The sequence below is a fragment of the Colius striatus genome, chromosome 15, assembly GCF_028858725.1.
Source record: "Colius striatus isolate bColStr4 chromosome 15, bColStr4.1.hap1, whole genome shotgun sequence".
Classification (NCBI taxonomy): Eukaryota; Metazoa; Chordata; class Aves; order Coliiformes; family Coliidae; genus Colius; species Colius striatus.
This window is the reverse complement of record NC_084773.1, coordinates 5,115,380-5,133,730: the sequence shown is the minus strand read 5'-3', so window position 1 is coordinate 5,133,730 and position 18,351 is coordinate 5,115,380. Positions and strand designations below refer to the sequence as shown.

The window sequence follows — 18,351 nt, the reverse complement described above, 5'->3', positions numbered from 1 at the left end:
TTACCAGAAAGGATTTTAATGTAATTGCATTTTTATAAATGTACAATCCAAGGAAGTTCTGAAATTATTTTGGGGACAATCCAGTTGTTGCTTGACTGTACAAGCTTTCTGGTAAAGCACATTAAATGCTTTTAAGTAGAGGAAAAGATTAGCACAAGTTCTGCACTTGAACTTATAGTGAGTGGTGAAAAGAGTGTGCATATATACTTACAGTATGAGGATGCCCATATAAAATCAGCTTCTCTATAAGACTTCATATCACAGGTTTAATTCTGTGGAGATTTGTTTGTTTGTTGGCAGGTTAGGGAAAGCCAGAATTCTTGTACTTTCTACTTGGATTGTTGCCAAGAGTGCAGGGAACATTTTCATGAAGTTATTAATGTAAATTCAACTTATCTTTTAGGCTATAGCTCAAAAATTCACTATTTGGAAGAAGCATATGGACATAATATACTGAAAAGAAGGTTACTATTGTACTTAAGGATGGTATGTGGTGATTCAGATATGTCATGTCATGTAATACAAAGGAAAAGCTTGTAGCAACATCTCTGCTTATCTTGTAAAGGCTTTATTTTGTTGATTTCCTTGGCTTTGGCTTGCTTTATTGATGTTCCATCATTCTTTTTACTGCTTAAGTTTTTGCTTTTGTCATGTGTCACTTTTTTAAGCTATTTTACACATTTTCATTGGTAAAGTAGTCTGAAGAATTTATATTTCTGTCACTCTAATTTACTGTGCCTTAAAACACACTGTAAATTGAAATGCCCTCTGTGAATAGAGTGGAAAATCAATTTGAAACAGATTTACATTAGAGGAAATAATTTTTATTTGAAGCTAAACCCATGAATATTCATGGGAGAGAATAAATCATGCTGGTGCTTCCTTACTAATAGACGAAGTTCTTTATTTATTAGTTCTCTAAGACAGAAGAATGGCAATTAACCAAAATGGAGATGCCCACCTTTCTGTAACTTGTTGGAAAGACTAATGTTGTTTGTTGAATGTTCAATGGTGTGCTGTCAAAGAAGTGTGAATTCAACCCCAGACTCTTGTGAAAACTCGAGGATGATTTCAAACTCATTTGTAAATGTACTTTGCAGTTTTATTTGGGAGAAGTTGTGATTTAGTTGACTTCACTCTTTCTCTGTTTGTTTTCTAGAATACTTTAAACTGTTATTAAAGTCCATTTTAGTTCTATAATAAAGCAGGACTAAATACCTAGGTACATGTGTAGAACAGAAGAATATGTGCAAGTATTAATTGTGTTTTCAAGTTGCTTTGCTTTTCTGTCGGCACCAGTCTTGATATCTCTGTGCTATCCACATTTCCCACACTAGTTTTATTTTGATTCCTTTTCCAGTTCCTGAGATATCCTTGTGTTGACCTGAGAAATCCAACCTTTATTCATCCAGACACTTGATGAATTATCTGTTTTGATAGGTTGTGTTTAAGGTTTTCATGGTAACAATATTAGAGAATTTGGATAAGATAAGGCTACAAATATTGCAGAAGCCTTTATTTTACTTAATTTAAAAAATCCAGGCAGAAGTGAGAAGAAAAGCATGAGTTTTTTTATTGCTTCCAGCTTTACTATTTCCTTTTGTGTGCTGATGATGCTTGCAAGCTTTAATATCTAGTTTAGATACCAAAATCTGTAACATGGAACCTGGGAAAAACTACTCACTTGCATTTGTAAGGGAAATAAATTTTTGTGCCCCTCTCCCCCATTGTAGCCTAAGGTGATTCTAAGTAATTCCCTTAAGGGACTGCTCTTGAGAAAGTAAATCCTCTGACTTCTTTACAGTAGCATTAAATGAAGTAATTGGAACAGAATGACTATAAATAGGTCAACTTCCATAATATACCAGTCTTTTACATATTTTCATATTATGTGGTATTTACTTAGAGAAGAATGATAAAGGCAGACTTCATATTTCAAAGCCACTATAGGCATGAAATGAGGAGTTTGTACTATTGCATTGAAGCATGAAACAGCTTTGTGTTCCTGTGAGTACAAGTGTATTTCCTGTGATTGCCTGTTTAAAAACCCCAAGCACCTATGCTGGGCCCAGGTGTGGGCAATGTGGGTGGCTCTGTGGGACAATACCTGGTCTGACTGGTTCCACACAGTCCACTGCAAAGCACAGCTGAGCCCATGAGCAAAGCTGATGGTGATGCTTGTGGGAGGAATTGGTTAAGAAACAGCCACAGAGGCAGTGGGGATGAGGAAGAGAGTGGGGAAACAGCTCCATGTGCAGCTGGGACGGGTCAGGAGGAGGTAAAAAGATAGCAGAGCAGTCTGTGGAGAGGACCACAGCAGAGCAGATTTGTCCTGAGGGACTACAGCCCATGGGCACAGCCCACGCTGGAGCAGGAGAAGGGCTGAAAAGGAAGGAGCAGCCAAGAGGTGCTGCTCTGTACTGACCACCCCCTGTTCTCCTGACACTGGGAGAGAAGGGTGAGGAGTCAGGGATGAAGGAGTGAAGTTGAGCCTGAGAAGATGGAAAGTGTGCACAAGGGGTTTTGGGATTTTTATCTTTCTTTCTCACCACTCAACTATTTTAATTGGCAAGAAATTAAATTAATTTCCCCCAAGTGAAGTCTGTTTTACTGAGGTGATAATTGATGAGTGATCTCCCTGTCTTCACTGCAACTCACCAATATTTTCATTTAATTCCCCCTGACACTGGCCCGTTGAAGGAGGGGAGTGAGAGAGTGGCTCCGCAAAGGTCAACCCACCACAACAGCAGAACTATCTTTTGATCTATGTAGATTTATTATGCACTCATTAAAAGGAAAAAAACAATTATTGCTAGATCTCCACTTTTGTATGTGTAGCTGCACATATGAAGATTATCCAAGCATTAATAAGCATGGCTTGTTAGGAGTAACAGATCAAAGAAATACAGCAAATGTTTTGTACCTGAGGATAGTAAAATAAGGGCAACAAGATGTTCTGGAGAACAGAATTGTGCAACTTGTAAGAAGAGAGTCCCCAGTTCATTTAGGCTATCCAGATTCATTGACCCTGACACATCTTAATTATTGCCATAGAAGTTTTGTGTAAATACTTACTTTTATATTCTGGATGCAAAACATTTGCTGACTATATTCATAAATGGATAGAATGACTTAAGTGTTTATTTCCTGATAGCTTGTGACAAAGCTGGGTGAAAAATGAGAGATTACATGAAAATTTACTGTAAAAGTAGAATGAACCCTTACACAGCAGATTGATTTGCTTTTTCTTTATTTAGCTACTTACAACGTGATAAAGGTCAAGATTTGTTTATGGTGCTCTGTTTTTCTGGAAATGTAGTGTCCAGGATCATCTGTTTCACTTTAAGCAGTTTTCTTTATATGGGAGTAGGAGTCCTGTTCATCTTAGCTTAGTGTTGAATTTTTATGGTCTTTTTTTTCTTGAAACAGAGAAGGCAAAGGAAAGTCATTAAAATGTGTGCATCTCCCTCCCTCTCTCCCAAGTGGAGTTTATTAGTGGCTAGACTCTTGTAGTGTGAGGAGGAGCATTACAAACTGGTTTTTGACTGCTTCAAATTCTTTACTGCCTACAATCCTGGACTTAAGCTCATTTCAACTCTGTTCTAGCTCTTCTTTCTCACTTCCAAATGTTTTCTTTCATTCTCATTGATCTTACATCTCTAGTTCACTTCATAACTGTTTGCCTGAGATTGTAGCTACAGCTTCTCTGGCTTTCCACTTTCTGATACCTCTTCCTTCCTTATAGGAGATCTTGTGTTTTCTGGAAAAGACACCATACATTTATCTCTCTGTCTGTCAATACTTGCTCATTCTGTTTAAAGCAGATGAAATAGTTTTTGAAGACAAATCTGAGAACTAAAGCTGAAAAGTGCATATTGTCATGAGCATGGAACACAAGAAAAGTGTTAGAGGGTTGAGTTTGAGGGTTTTTCTTTGTTCAGATCATTGTGTAGGACCTCAAGTGACTTGCTTTTACAAAACTCTATTCTACAATCTCCTTTCCCAATTAATTTAGTTTAAAGAAAATATTTCTGATACTTACATTAAAAAAACTGTGTAAAAATAACTCCAAAACATGTAGTAATTTAACCAGCATAGTGTTCTGGAATTGAATGCATTGATAGCCCTGAACCATGATTACAGGAGTGAGGGGCTGGCTCTTTCAGCAGGCTTCCTTGGGGAGTCTGAATATCATTGCTTTGGAGCTGTTTTTCATGACCATTTCATTGCCAAATGTTTTATTGGTAGTGTATACCCAATTTGCTTAATTGATAGATCCAAACTCTTTTGTCTTCATCTTGTGTTAGAAATTGCAACCTTTTCATTTTCACATAAATATTGTATAAAAATGGACATTTCCCATATGCACTGTCATCTTCAAATAGAGTTTACTTTTGGCCACATCTAGTGATAAAAACTGGACACAAATCTAGTCATTTTATTCTTCAGTTATATGCATGATCATCTTCATAGAATAAGTATTTTCAGCCCCAGAAATATATATCTTTCCATTGGTTCTGGTGTCTGTATTTCATTTTTTCAGGTGGGACCAGAACCAATGTTGATGTATAGTTGAAAGATCACACATCTTTTCATTTCAGAATTGTTTGATAAGAACAGCAGATGATTCCATCTGTGCTTAACTTTCTTCAGCAAAACAGATGTGTTATCAAATCCAGAGAAATGAACAAATTGCTGATCAAAAAGGATTGCATTGAAATCTGGTTTCCTTAGTCATGCAAATGTAGTGGTCTTGTAGGAAAACAAACTCAAGATGGGAATTCTTTTTTTCGTCTCATCTCACCTATTTTTGGTAATACAGGTGAAAACCTGTTTTTTTAATAACACATCTCAATAGAAAACACTTTATGTTTTTCTCTGTGACTGTTCCTCTGTCAGATCTAGTCTTGATAAATGCAGGCATCTTTATTTAGAGAGCTTTTATAAAACACTCCATTACAGGAAGAAAAATGATCAAGACAGTTGTGTCTTACGAAGTCTCAGTTTTAGTCCATCTAGTCAGTGATTTCCTCAAGTGAGACTGAATCATTTCAAGCTTTGCATACCAGTGGGAACGGAGCTTAGCTGTTTGAAAAACAGCATTCAGCTGCAACAGGAGAGCTTTGGGGTTTTGTTTCTTGTGGTCTTCATTTATTACATGTTGGCTGTTTTATGCAGTGTGAGACATGTCTGTATAGACAAGAGCTGCCTTGGAGTAGTTTGGACACACTTGCTTACCTTCTAAGGGTGTTTTTAAGTAGCCTTGGTTGTTAGCCTCAGACCTTCCTTTTTGTGGGCTTTCCATATAGTCGTTTCCTGCAGGGAGAAAAAACATTTCCACTTCTGTCTGTTTTCTAGGGATTTGGTGTGGGGATTTTTTTCCATGTTTGAAGAATACTGGATCTTTTGGAAAGGATTTCTGTGTTGTTTGGATTTTTGGCTGGGGGATGGGTGGGAGGGTTTTGTGGGTAGCGGTGGTGTGGGGGTGTTTTAGTCTCTATGGTAATTTTTTTTAAGTAGTTTTGCAAGTGGATTTGATCATTAATTGCTTTTAGAGTGCAGATGAAGAACATTCATCTCCCTGTTTCACCATCTAACATAGATACTTGGGTAAATTTTAGTAATAAGAATATCAAAGCCATTAAAAGTGGTTTTCTGTTCTGGTGAGTTGTTGTTGCTGACAGTTCAGAGTTATCTGCTGACAGAAAACAAACTTTGTCACTTCTCTGTTACTTAAACCAAAAACTTTGAATTTATTATGTGATTGATATAAATGATCCCTGCTGCACATAACAAATCCTCTTATCTATAGAATTAGGTTCCATCAGAAAATGAACCCTTTAGCAAATTGGCCCTAAACTTTAGTAATAAAATGTTGTTCCATTTAAATAGCAACAATTAACACTACTTTTGGTATAAATATTTTAAAGATTGTACAAACTGGATTAATGTTCCTCTAGGGTAATTAAGTGAAAATTTGGTAACTTATTAATTTCTCTCTCTTTCTTTCTCTTTCTCACACTCTTTCTCTTTCCAAACTTATTCATCTTTCCTCCCCTTTTTCTCACTCCCCCCTTCCCCCTCTTCTGTCTCTCTGTCTTTCTCACTCTCTTCCCCTCTCCTCCCAAAAATATGCCTTTACAGAAACATAAGGTAGATCTTTTCTACAAACTGCGGCATGTGATGAATGAGCTCATTGACCTACGTAGACAGCTGCTGTCAGGTCACTTGACACAGGATCAGGTGCGAGAGGTCAAGAGACACCTCACAGTGAGGCTGGACTGGGGCAATGAGTAAGTACAGGTACCAGCTGGGTACTGTTTGTTCTAATTATTTTTAAAATAGCTTTTATGAAAAAAAACAAACCCACAACAACTCTTTCCTTCCAGTAGTATTTGGACACAGGTAGAACATTTGATTATTTGCAAACCAAATCTTAACTTTTTACAGTGAGTTTATTGCGTGGTTCTTCTAGTATTGCTATAAAATGAGCTGTTTGCTTGTTAGTAGGCCTTTTCTAAGGCTATCTGCACTTTTAAAAGGATTACATTGCTTTACTTACTTTGTATCAATATCGTGAGTATTGGGCCTGGGAGGATGTGCTCATAGATCTCATATTTTTTCAACTGAAGTATTTTAATGGTTGGTGCAGTGACATTGGAGCCGAGGCAGTGATATTTAGACTTTTTATATAATGACATTTCTCAGAGGTTTAGACTCTCCTTGATCAGTTCCATGGTGAATTTGTGGAGAGTTTGTGCCAAAGCTGACTGCAATTGAGATATAAGCTGAAATGCTAATAAACTGCTATTAGACAAAACCTAGCCCCTCACCAGAATTGGTTTGATTCTAAGATACAGTGTATCAGGTAAGTTTTGCATGATGTGGATATGACTTTTCAAAGGAAATATCACCCTCCTCAGGCAGAGAGCAACTGCATTTCAACTAGGAGTAGGATTAGTGCTAATTAACATGGGTGGGTGAGGAGGAATTCTGTAAATTGGCAACGAAGGAAGTAAAATGGTTTTCACTAACGTGCCTTTGATATGACTGTTCCTTAGTCACCTCCTTGAGACATGCTTTAATACATACATGAAAATTTAGCTAGCCAGCATGCTACATTTCACTTCTGTTGAAAGAAAATTCTGAAGGACAGAGACTAATAGATTGCATCAAGTCATTGTTCTGCAGTGCAGAGTTACAGATATTTTCCATTATCATTCCCAGCAGAGTCAATGGGAACCAAGAGACCATTTTTAGACATTAAGCCTAGATGTTTCTGTTCAAAGTGTGTATGGATGAAATTAGCAATAGGAAGCTGCATAAATATTGTAAGAAAAAAAAGAGGAGTAGATAGCAGTGCAGCAATGAAGAGAATAAGTTGTTCAGCCAGGTGGTTACAGACATTTTCATTTAAAAATGTAAAAATCATTAAATACAAAATGCATTAAAATTATAAAGGTTCACCTGATGCATGATAATTATGGAGAAGCATCAGTGTAATCAGTAAGCATAAATATGTTCATGATTCATTTCATCTCCTCAGGATGCTTGTTTAGGAACTCTGTAAGAACAGGTTCTGATCTCCCTGGAGAAAAAGGTACATAATCTCGGACATAGATGCTGAAACAGAAGAGTGTATCGGTAATGCAACTGCATGAAAAGGAATAGGATTGAAAATGTGTTTAATTAAAACTGTACACTATGCAGTGTTGAAATATAAATGTCCAGGAGTTTGGGAGGTCTTTCTGAAATGTGACTTTTCCATAGAATTTCTGGGAGTGTTCTGTCACTTTCTTGCATCTCTCCTCTCAGAGTTTTGTCATGAAACTCACGCCCACCTGTCGTTATTAAAAAGCACAATCATTTTCAAGTACTTATTCACACAGTACTGCTGTTGTAACGGTGTTCATTGTGTATTCTGTCATATTTGAGATCTGCAAGTAAAATAAATGAAAAATGTTACTAACATGCCTTAATGTTAACTGAGGAGCTTTAAATACGTGCAGTTTGAGCAGGTCTGTAACTGTTCACAATAGTGGGATCTAATAAGAGACATTCCATGACCGAGCAACTTTCAGGAAAAGAGTAATCTGAACACATTTGATGCGTAGCATGGATGCTTATTTGGTGTAAAGCTACTTTTATCTTGACCTTGATCATTAATGCATTGTATTATTTGGGAAGCAGTGATGCAAACACACAATTCATACTTTCTGTCACCACCAGTTAGGTGTTTTCAGTTTTTGAACTGATATCATTGTCCTTTAAATACACTGGTAGTGGTTCTGGTAATCACCCCTTGTATCCCTGTAGGAGTTGGTGGAAATCAAGGGACAGATGCACTCCTTGGATTAGTAGTTACAGATTTTTTTGTGAAAGAAGTCATTTAGACTCTTCAGAACTTCTACAGTGAACCTTTTTTTTCCCCAAATATTAGAGAAGCTTAGCTCTGTGGTTTGGTCTGTTAAAAATGTAAGAATATCATTTGTTTTAGAATTATTGCTGATAACCTTTTGTATTGTTGCAGGTCATTCTTATAATACAATACTGATTTCTACTTACTGTAGCAGTTTAATTTTCTGTTGCTTACACATTCTTTCTCCCCAATACAACAATATGATCCTGGATGCATCCTTGTTATGATGCTTTGTTACATCTTCTGGTTACTCACAGTTAGTTTGGTTTTGTATGAATACTGTGCAGGCTTAACTGCTATCAGATGCTTATCTTAGTGGTTTTAGTTTGTTTTAAGCATCCTTCTGTGTATTTCTGAAATCTCAGATACTGTCTTTTTTCCTATGTATCGTGCTAGGATTTATACAGACTATTACAAATACATCTGGGGTTTTTTTAAGTGTTTCACTCTGACAGAATTTATTAGACTATTGAAGTCTGAAATGCTGTTGGAACTGTCCAGTGGTCTGTAAATAGCAAGCGAAAAGCTGTAGAGCAGGAAACAAACATTATAAAGCTGAAGTCTGCAATTCATCATCTTACCTTAAATCATGTTGTAAAGTGAAATCTGCAGTTCTTCACTTCATTTTAAACCATGTTGCAAGTAAAATAGAAACTTGGTTTTGAAATATTTGTTTAGGGGTTTTTTTTAATGAATGGGTAAGTTTTTCAACTTTACCTGTGCTTGGAATGGGAAACCAGAATGAAACATTTTTCTAACAAAAAGCTGTTTAATTCTAGAGTCTTTTGCATCAAAAACAGATGAAGGACACTGCCTTAAAGAGCTTCTATTTGAAATGTTAAACCTCTGCTTCTGCTCCTGTGCAAAAAAATTAATTGCAGCAGTATATGCACACCTAGTTTACCAGAAAGGTAAATGAAGGTTTCTTCAACATAATTTAACTTCAAAACCAGAAGTTATCCTAAATGATCTTCAGGATTGATTCTTTGAGATTATTGTGATATCTGTCAGGAGATTAATAGGAAACATCCAAGTTTCTAAGCACATTGACTTTCCCTTTTATACTGAGGGAATATTTCCTTTCATATAAATAAGTACTATACGTTTAGGTTTGGAAGCAGAGTAGGAGCAGAGGAGCCACCAATACTTGCAAATTTTGGACAGGTAAAAGCCAGTTTGTAGGCTTATGTTACTTTTTCATTAAAAGTTTTCATTTTCACATAAAATGTTATTAAAATCATTACATTACAAGGAATTTTTTAAGCAGTTGCCATAAATTGTGCAAAGATCTAAAGCTAAAAGTTACAAATGAATGTTTAAAAAGAAAAAAGAGGGGGGAAAAGTGAGAAATAAATCTTTCACCCTGTCATACAAATTAAGTGAAGCACAGTTATTTTCTTACCTCAGCATGCAGTTACAATGTTAATACCTCCTAACTCCTAGCATGTGTAGCACTGTAGAGAGAATAGTGTGAGCCAATGAAGTAAGCGTAGACTTAAAACTCAGGAAGTTACACTTTTCAGTGCTCGCATTCTTAGAAGAGTATTTTTTGACTTTGAGTGACTTACCTTCTTGTCACATATTTCTTTATATAGAAGGAATAATAATAACTTCATGGTAAAGTTGCAATGATTAGCTTAAAGTTTGTAAAAATAAATGTGGAGAGATGTATTAAGTGTACATACGAGGCTGTAATATCTGGAAATCAGTGTGAGAATTAAACAAGTTCTTATTACAGTAGTTGCCACTGTTGCACCAAAGGTGAACAAAATTGGAGTGAATAGTTTAAACCACCATAATGAAATGACTTGAAGAAGGTTGTAGAAGGAATAATTGCCATTTGTGTCTAAATAGATAATCTTTTTTTTTGCTTTCTGGATGTTTTTGTAGTAATAATTGAATAGGGATTAAAACTGGGAGGAACAGCCTTTGAGGAAAACCTTAATAACCTCAATCTGGAGTCTGATACTTCCATGCTCAGAAGTATTTGCTGCCATTCCCTTTAATCAACTCCTTACTAAGATTACTACCTTCATCTCATCATCTTGATTTTAAGAAATAATTTCCTGTGTGGCTTTACTAGTTTCTTTGTAGGTTACAGCCCCTGCAGTTTGTTAGTATACAAAATAACTCTGTGAAATAAAAGTATCAAGTTGTATTGGCAAAGTCTCATTTTCCCAAACATATTCATGGTAGGTTTTAAGTTTCCATTAATTCCTACATTTCCTTAAAAATCTCTTTTAAAATCTGCACATAGTTTGTGTAAGTTGTTATCAAGATTATTTTCTTTCCCTTCACCACCTTTATAAATGTATTTGTGTAAGAGAAATATGAACGATACTAAATGAGGCTTTCGTGTAGTGAGAGAGGGAATACAGGGAACAAAGTGGCTGCAAACTGAAAATAGTCATGGAAAAGTGCATGGTTTTGGAGCAAAAGAAAGGAGATCTTACACATTTCTAGAGATGCAATGAGTTCTAGTTTTTCTTGAATGTTGGGTGCGTGTCTTGAAGACATTTTTTAATATCAAATGATGCTTTTCTGTAAGGTTTTTCTAGAAAGAGTTGTTATGGTTTTATGAACTCTAAATGGTGTAGCATTTTTATTACAAATAAATTTAAATGTTAGAAATTAATATTGTTCTTCACAATAAATTACCATGAAAGCCAAGTTTCATTTCTCTAGAAGGCCAGTTTACCTGAAGTAGACTTATATGTTCATCCCTTTCAGTATTCAAAATGCTAGTATATTTGTCTATCAACTTGTCTTCATATTACTTGAGAGACAAGTACCTGGAGATTTTGGGTAGTGGATTTTCTTTATTTTTTCTACTTCTTTTTTTCTTCCAAAGAAAGGACAATTCTAGAAACTTCTATATGGAAGAGGAGGAATATCTAAATGTCATCTGGAACTATCCCAGGCATATGCTATCATGAGTTAATTGATAGACTTGAGGATATTTTGTAGATATACTTTGGAAATATTTCTGAAATGCACTTCAGTTTGAAGGCAGAATAAAAAAGCACATGAATTTGCTTGTAAAGGGGAGTATTGTGGAGAGAGGAGCTGTCACATAAACCATCGCATTATCTAATTTTTATGCGTGTTATGTTTTGGAGAAATACGGCTTGGCAGCTGGTGCTCTTCTATTCCCACAGTATCTGGTAATAGAGAGTAAAAGTGGGCCACTGGCTGCCGTTGCCATTTCAAGCATTATGTTGTCAGTCCTTTGCAGACAAAAAACAGTTGACACAAATGAAATGCATAAACCTGAACTTCCCTGTGTACAGTAAAGGACTGTGTTAGTACTAAAGCAATGGGCACCTTTTTTTGCTGGGAACAAGTATTGTACAGGATTAACATAGTATTAGAGAATGAGAATCTTCTGAGCTGGAAATCCATGGTGTTAAGGGATTTAACTAAAAATAGGGTATCAGATAAGTTTCACAGGGATGTTACTGCAGTTGTGTTGAACATTATTAAGTAGAAGATAATACCTTTGTCATGTATTGAATAATGAGTCCAACCACTGTTTGACCTCGGTACTCTAGAGAATTGAAATCGTGAGAATGGAACGTTATCAGACTATGATTAGCTTTGCCAGGTTTTGCTGTAAAACCTTAGCAGTGCTTTGTAATTTCATTGGAACTGTAATGCCCTTACAAGTGGTTTTGATAATGTTACTAGGAAATAATTTGTTAATATCTGTATGTTGAGAAGAAATGCCATTATGAGTATACATTAGGGGTGAGTGTGTATACAGCTGTGAATGGCAGGGTATTGTGGAGGCAGTTCAGATATTAAGGTTCACAAAAATTTCTATGATTGAATGGAACAAGCATTACATTTTAAAAAATGCCAGACTTTGAACTGGGCTCTTGGTGTATTAACCATTTTTCCACTATATTTTTGGGCTTTCTGTTACAAGTAGGCTCAGTTGGCAACTGCAGGTAAAGATTACCTGAACCATTCTTATCTAAATCTTTTCATTTGATAAATAGATACCAGAATTTTCATCCTCACAGCTGCAGTTTTCAGATACTGGTCTTGGACCACTTGTGTTTCATAGGTTTAACCAAAACAAAGTGTGAGAAAGGTGCATAACCATCACATTCACAATTCAGGCATAGAGTTTAGAAACTGGTATTTGGTATAAGAACTGCTTTGAAGAAGGAAAATTATTCCTTTTTCCCCATGGAAAATACAATTGATTTTGGCAAAGACCTGAGAATGTGGAAATGCTTTGTCAGTACAGTGTTTTTAGTGGCAGTTGTAGAACTGCCTAACAGCTGTTTGTCAGGAAGTAGGCCAGGACTGAGCTATATTTTTGAGATGTAAAGGTTTAGAGGTATAATTAAAGAAGGAAAACCTGATTAAGCAAAGTTTCAAAAAGAATTACAGAGTTGGGAAACTTGTGGGAAATAATGAAAAATACAATAGTCATTAAAGGGAACTGGGCTTCGTAATAACCACTGGTTCTTCCTTGCTGTTGTTTTAAGTGAATTGCTCAGAAAGAGACACTGTATTGCCTGGGGGTTTCTGCTTATTGCACCATATAATTATTCAGTGGTACCTGAGAGACTTTTTTCCAAATAAAATGTTTCATTTGCCATCAGGAACAGGTTTGTGCTGAATGTTTCCCTCTCTGATCACAAAATGAAATTGACTTTCGCTTTTCTTTTAGTTGGTGACAGAAAGAGTGCAAAGGTAGTCCAGGAGGTCACCTCTTCTGATCTATTCTTTTTTCCCTTAAGACTATTAAGAATTTTGATATAAACTTTCTGTACATAAAGTATCAAAGTTATGTAAGGTGAAAGCAGGAAAATGGTTCATTTGTGTGTTTCTTTAGTTTTACTCCTAATGTGTATGTTTAGAATAGCTATTGTAATGCTTGAAGCTATGCCTCAGAACCTGAAGATGTGTGGAGCTTAAGTTGGGTTTTGATACCTTTTAGGTTGTCTTGTACTACAGTCTACAATTACTAGTCAGTCATTAATAGTATTCATTTATTTTTCTGGATGCAAATTATCTTGTCTATCTACTACTAACACACAGCTGTGATCTGAACTACCCTCTTTACTACAGAATTTCTTAACTAGTTGTCCCTTTTGCACCGATATCTTTTCCATTTAAAATAGTTTATGTATTTGATTTGAACCAAAATGTTACTTCTGTCCAGGGTAATAAAAATAGTTCTTTGTGTGTGTGTTACCGATTAAAATTCTTATTGTTATTGCAGTTATTGTTTATTATTAAAAAGCAGTATGTTTATACAATGATAGACTTGAATGCCAGGAATTTCAGAGCAGCTTCCCAAGGTGCAGTATCTGTTAGCACATTTGGACAGGGTTACATTATGTAATGAAGAAACCTACTCAAATACTGCAGTAGAAACCAAAGTACTAACTCTATTTGCCTACCACGTTTCCATGTATGAAATTAACTTGTTCTGGATGCTGCACCAACATACCTGGCCAAAAGCTTCAACTCACTTTTAATTGCTGTTGCTCCACTGAAGTCGGTGAACAACAAGTAACCAGTTCATAGTGAAAGTTGATGTTGACATTTAGTTTTGGTTCAAAAGATTGCCTGTTTAGTTATTAAAAATCTCAAAAATACTTAAATTGTTTAGTATTTCTTCTGTCCTTGCCCTTGAGTAAATACATTGAATAGATAATATTGAACACATTAATATATTGCTCTTACTATTGTTCCTTCCTTCTCTTTTGCAGACATTTGGGCCTGGATTTAGTTCCTCGGAAGGACTTTGAGGTTGTGGATTCAGATCAGATCAGTGTTTCTGATCTTTATAAAATGGTAAGAAATCTGTGGGAGATTCCTTTGAGTTTCCACTTTGGGAGATAAAGAATGGGGAAAAAAAACATTATTTATTGCTTTATATATTTTCTTGATTAACATAGTGTAAACTGAATGTCTTTTACATTTGCACCTTCACTACCAGAGTAGTCAGTGTCTCTAGTACTCTAAGTTTGGTAAGAATGATCCAGCTTTCTTTTGGAAATGACATGCTTATATCCATTTTAATTTGAATTTACAAGGTCACGTGGTATGACAACTGGAGAAGGTAACTTTGAATGTTGTTTCTTCCTACAATTTTCTTGGTTTTAAGATCTATTGCTTTGGGGCTAACAAGAGAAGTTCCACAAAACCAGATTCATCCTATACAACTAATGAGAATCCTTTTAAACTTTGATCTTTGTTGCTAAAATCAATGTACTAATGTTAAATGAAGTAGGAATAATATTTTTTCATTTATTTGTGTAATTAAGGAAACATAGGTCTGGGAAATCTTAAGAGTTTATATAGTCTATTTTCCTGCTTAATGTCAGGATAAGTGGTCTCCATCCTTTCATGACAATTTCTTCTCTGTAAAATACCTGCAGTGGTCATGACTCCACAGCCTCCCCAGGCAATCTTTCTGCTCAGTTCACTGTTCTTACTATTTGGAGGTTTTATAAATGATGATCTTACACATAGAGACTTCTGGCTGCAGGTCAAGGTTCACATTTTCCTGTCATGTCCACAGAGAAACAGATTATTCCTCCCTGCTTGCACCACCCTTTATGTACTTGCAGACTTGCAAAGTTGCATTTGGTCTTCTCTTCCTTAGGCTAAAGAACCCCATTTCTTTCACTTTTTCCTTATAGGTCAGGTTTTCTAGGCCTCTGATTCCTGCATGTTATTCTGCAAATGTTACATTACATAATCTGCAGTTTGCCACTGGCTTTTGCAAATATAACGTTGAATTCTGTCAGATGGGAAATAATACAAAATCTTGAAAGCTTCAGAGGTCTATTCACTTGAAAGCACCATGAGCCAGGCAGATGTCCTGGCAAATTTTATTGATATATAATGAAGGTAAACAGATTAACATGCTCTTGGGTTACTTGGTTGTTACTGAAAACAGCAATTATTACCTTGCTGGGAGAAATAGAACTGCTTCCTGTTGTAGGATCTAGTGTTGATCAGCCTACTTATTCCATTATTTAAAGCTTCTTGAGCCAGGAGTCCATTAACAGTTTGTGTGAGTCCAGAAAGTCCATGAGAGCCACTAATTCTTTCAGGAGAGTCTCTACAGATGCAGATGATGAATATTTCTGTGAAAGATCTGCTTCCAGGAGTTGCATAGATAATAAACATCTTTGCCCCGTTCCAATGACTTTTTAGCTCACAGATAAGGGAAGGAAGGAGGAAGACCAGTGAGTAAGTTAATTTAAACAAAACTAATCCTTCAACATTAAGGCCATCTCTGCTGTGTGGCGAAGTCCCTTAGAAAGCGTGTGGTGCATTCGAATAAGAGTGTTTCTATTTTCAGGAAAAGCAGTACAATTCCTTCATTGCAGTGAGATCCAAATTCTGTCATTCTTAGTCACTAGCACAGTCACTTTGGCACACAGTGAAGCTAAGTTGTTTTAGGGAAGTGAATTGTGGCATTAGTGAACTGTAAAGCAACTAATTCTTTCACAGTTTAACTGCATTTTGATTCTTTGTTGACTATGTAATTGACTGTGCAATTTGTAATCACATTATTGAGTATGTAATTTGACTGTGTACATTGACTATGTAGTAACATTAATGTTGTTTTGCATCATGGTGTACCTGTAAAGGGAGAAACAGCTTGTAATGTTCAGTGGAAAGTGAATGAAGACCTTTTCTGAGATGCTACTTTATTTAAAAAAACAAATCAAACCCATCCAAAAAAACCAACCAAAAAATCCCCAACAAACAGTTTCTCTAATGCAACTTCTGAGCTTCATCTCTTCCAAAGAAAACAGTGTTTTATTTACATAAATTTTGTTACTGTTTCAGTCTCTTCTAGTAAACTTTCAGTTTTCTGGTGTAAATTATTTTTGTCTTTCAGCTATCTAAGATTAGGGAGTGATAGGTCCACATCTAGGTGGGGATTTCAGATATGCAAGATGTACTTCTCCCTAAAACAAAGACATGTTTTGTAAACAGGCTGCATGATGTTGCTGTTCATATACAGTACAGAAATAACTCAGTACAAATTAAATCAGTAATGACTCAGAGAGTGAGAGATAAGTTACTAACAGGGTTGCTTTATTACTCTGTGTATGCATGGTTTTTTTACTCTCAATACTTGTATAACAGCAAATAGCTAATATTTAATTGTCAAAGTAGTCCAATTATGTCACCCATCTTAGTCCTGGAGAAAATGTCCACAGCACAGTTTGCTGCTCAGTTCTGTGCTGATATCAGGACATGGCCATTAGTCACTTCACACTTCACTATTGCTTTAGTTTATAAATTCAAGATGACAGTGCTGTCTAATCGAGTCTTCTTCATAGTCAGAGGGCAATTTCAGGAACCAAAACAGCTGCAAACCTATTTTTCTTCAACTTAAATTTGGCAGAAATTGAAGGAGGGAGGGTACTGGTGGAGGGGGGTGTTATTTAAGGTGGGGGGAGTTAATTGGTTTAGGGTTGTTTTTAGTACTTAACAAAAACCCAGAGAGACTACTCCTTACTTCTTGCAAAACACTTAATAGGTTCTCAAATGAGCAATGAGATTTTACATTGTGAAATACTCTGATGGGAGTAGTTGTGAGAACACAATTCCTTTCTCTCATTTGCAGGATTGTAGAGTATTAAGTGTAACAGAAAAGAGTCACATATTAGCAGAGCAATGGATGAGGTAACATATTAGACTTTCCTATCTGTGACAACAAATTCAAGCATTTTATACAGAGTCCTTAGACTTAGCATTGCTTGCCTCGGTAAATTTTCATTCTTAACATTTGGATATCTTTTTTAGCTCTCATGCTTCAATGCTAAGTATATATGTGAGTACTGTATGGCTGCCATGTTCAACTCTTTGTCAGAACTGTTGTGCTTTGAGGCCTTGTACAAGCTCAGCATTCATCAGAAATTGTTATTTGCTCCTAAAGGAAACCAAATTGCCCTTTCCTTCGACAGCGTTTGTGGTTTTAATTGGTATGATGGAACACTTATTCCAAATTTACATTACTTTTGAAGTAGGGGGAAAGTATATTGTCAGAATTCTGCCACAGAGCTCGGTGCTGGAGTTGCCACTAAATTGAAGCAGTCATTTAGCAACGCAAGTCTGGCAGGATATCAGAAACACTTGGACAGCACTTCTAAGAGAAAGGGATTGTAAGACAAATGTTTGGAGACATGTGCAAAAATCAGTAATGTTCAAACCTGGTCATCAACTATGTTTAGCTTTTCAATGAAGTTATTGATTTGTGTGTTTGTCTTCAGGGTGAATTTAAGAGGTGCACGAAAGGCACAACTCTTAGCCATGTTACCGTTCGATGTTAGCCGTTTCTTTCAACTGTCTGAAAAAATCACCACCAGTTTACCACAGTTCTTAATAAATAGGCAAGTTTCAAAGTACTGCAACCATCACTTCGTAATTATATTCTTTAATGGGACAGAAAATGAGATTGATAAGAACGAGCAGTTATAAAACTTGATAACAGAGACTTCAGTTGCCCACAACTCTGCTAGAAAACAAAACCAACCGGACACAAACTGCAGGAAGCTCATGAAATCTTTGTGACTTTGTTGTTGTTGTTGATTCATTTCACAAAGCAGTTTGTCAGAGGAGAGATTTATGTACATTTGGTACTAAAACCTAGTCTGCTGAGACTATAAAGATAAAAAACTGTTTGAGACTGCAATTAGAGGAGTTGCTTACCAAGCGTTGTTAGGACAGGAAGTAGGATGAACAACAATAAAAACTAATACAAGAAACAAGATTGGTGGGAAAAGAGAGGTAAGGGGAATTGGTAGCTCTTTCAGTAAAGTAAAAAAGAAACCAAACCACGAGATACTCGCTAACAGACAGCTGGATAAATTAAGAATTCTTTACTTCCTTCAGTCGCTCAAGTGAATGAAAAGGAAATTAACATTACCAAGTACAGAAGA

The 18,351-nt window shown here is 36.0% G+C and overlaps 1 protein-coding gene across 6 annotated transcripts in view; it reads left to right on the top strand.

Moving 5' to 3' along the window:
* Positions 1 to 18,351, top strand: part of DOCK3 (dedicator of cytokinesis 3) — a 199,864-nt gene that overhangs the window by 57,467 nt on the left and 124,046 nt on the right. For all 6 annotated transcript variants that reach the window (XR_009819784.1, XM_062008169.1, XM_062008167.1 and 3 more), the window contains exons 6-7: positions 6,145 to 6,293; positions 14,152 to 14,236. Coding sequence is in view for 5 of the 6 variants with exons in the window: in XM_062008169.1 (XP_061864153.1) it covers positions 6,145 to 6,293; positions 14,152 to 14,236 (234 nt within the window). In the remaining variant the exon portion in view is untranslated. The remainder of the gene's footprint in view (positions 1 to 6,144; positions 6,294 to 14,151; positions 14,237 to 18,351) is intronic.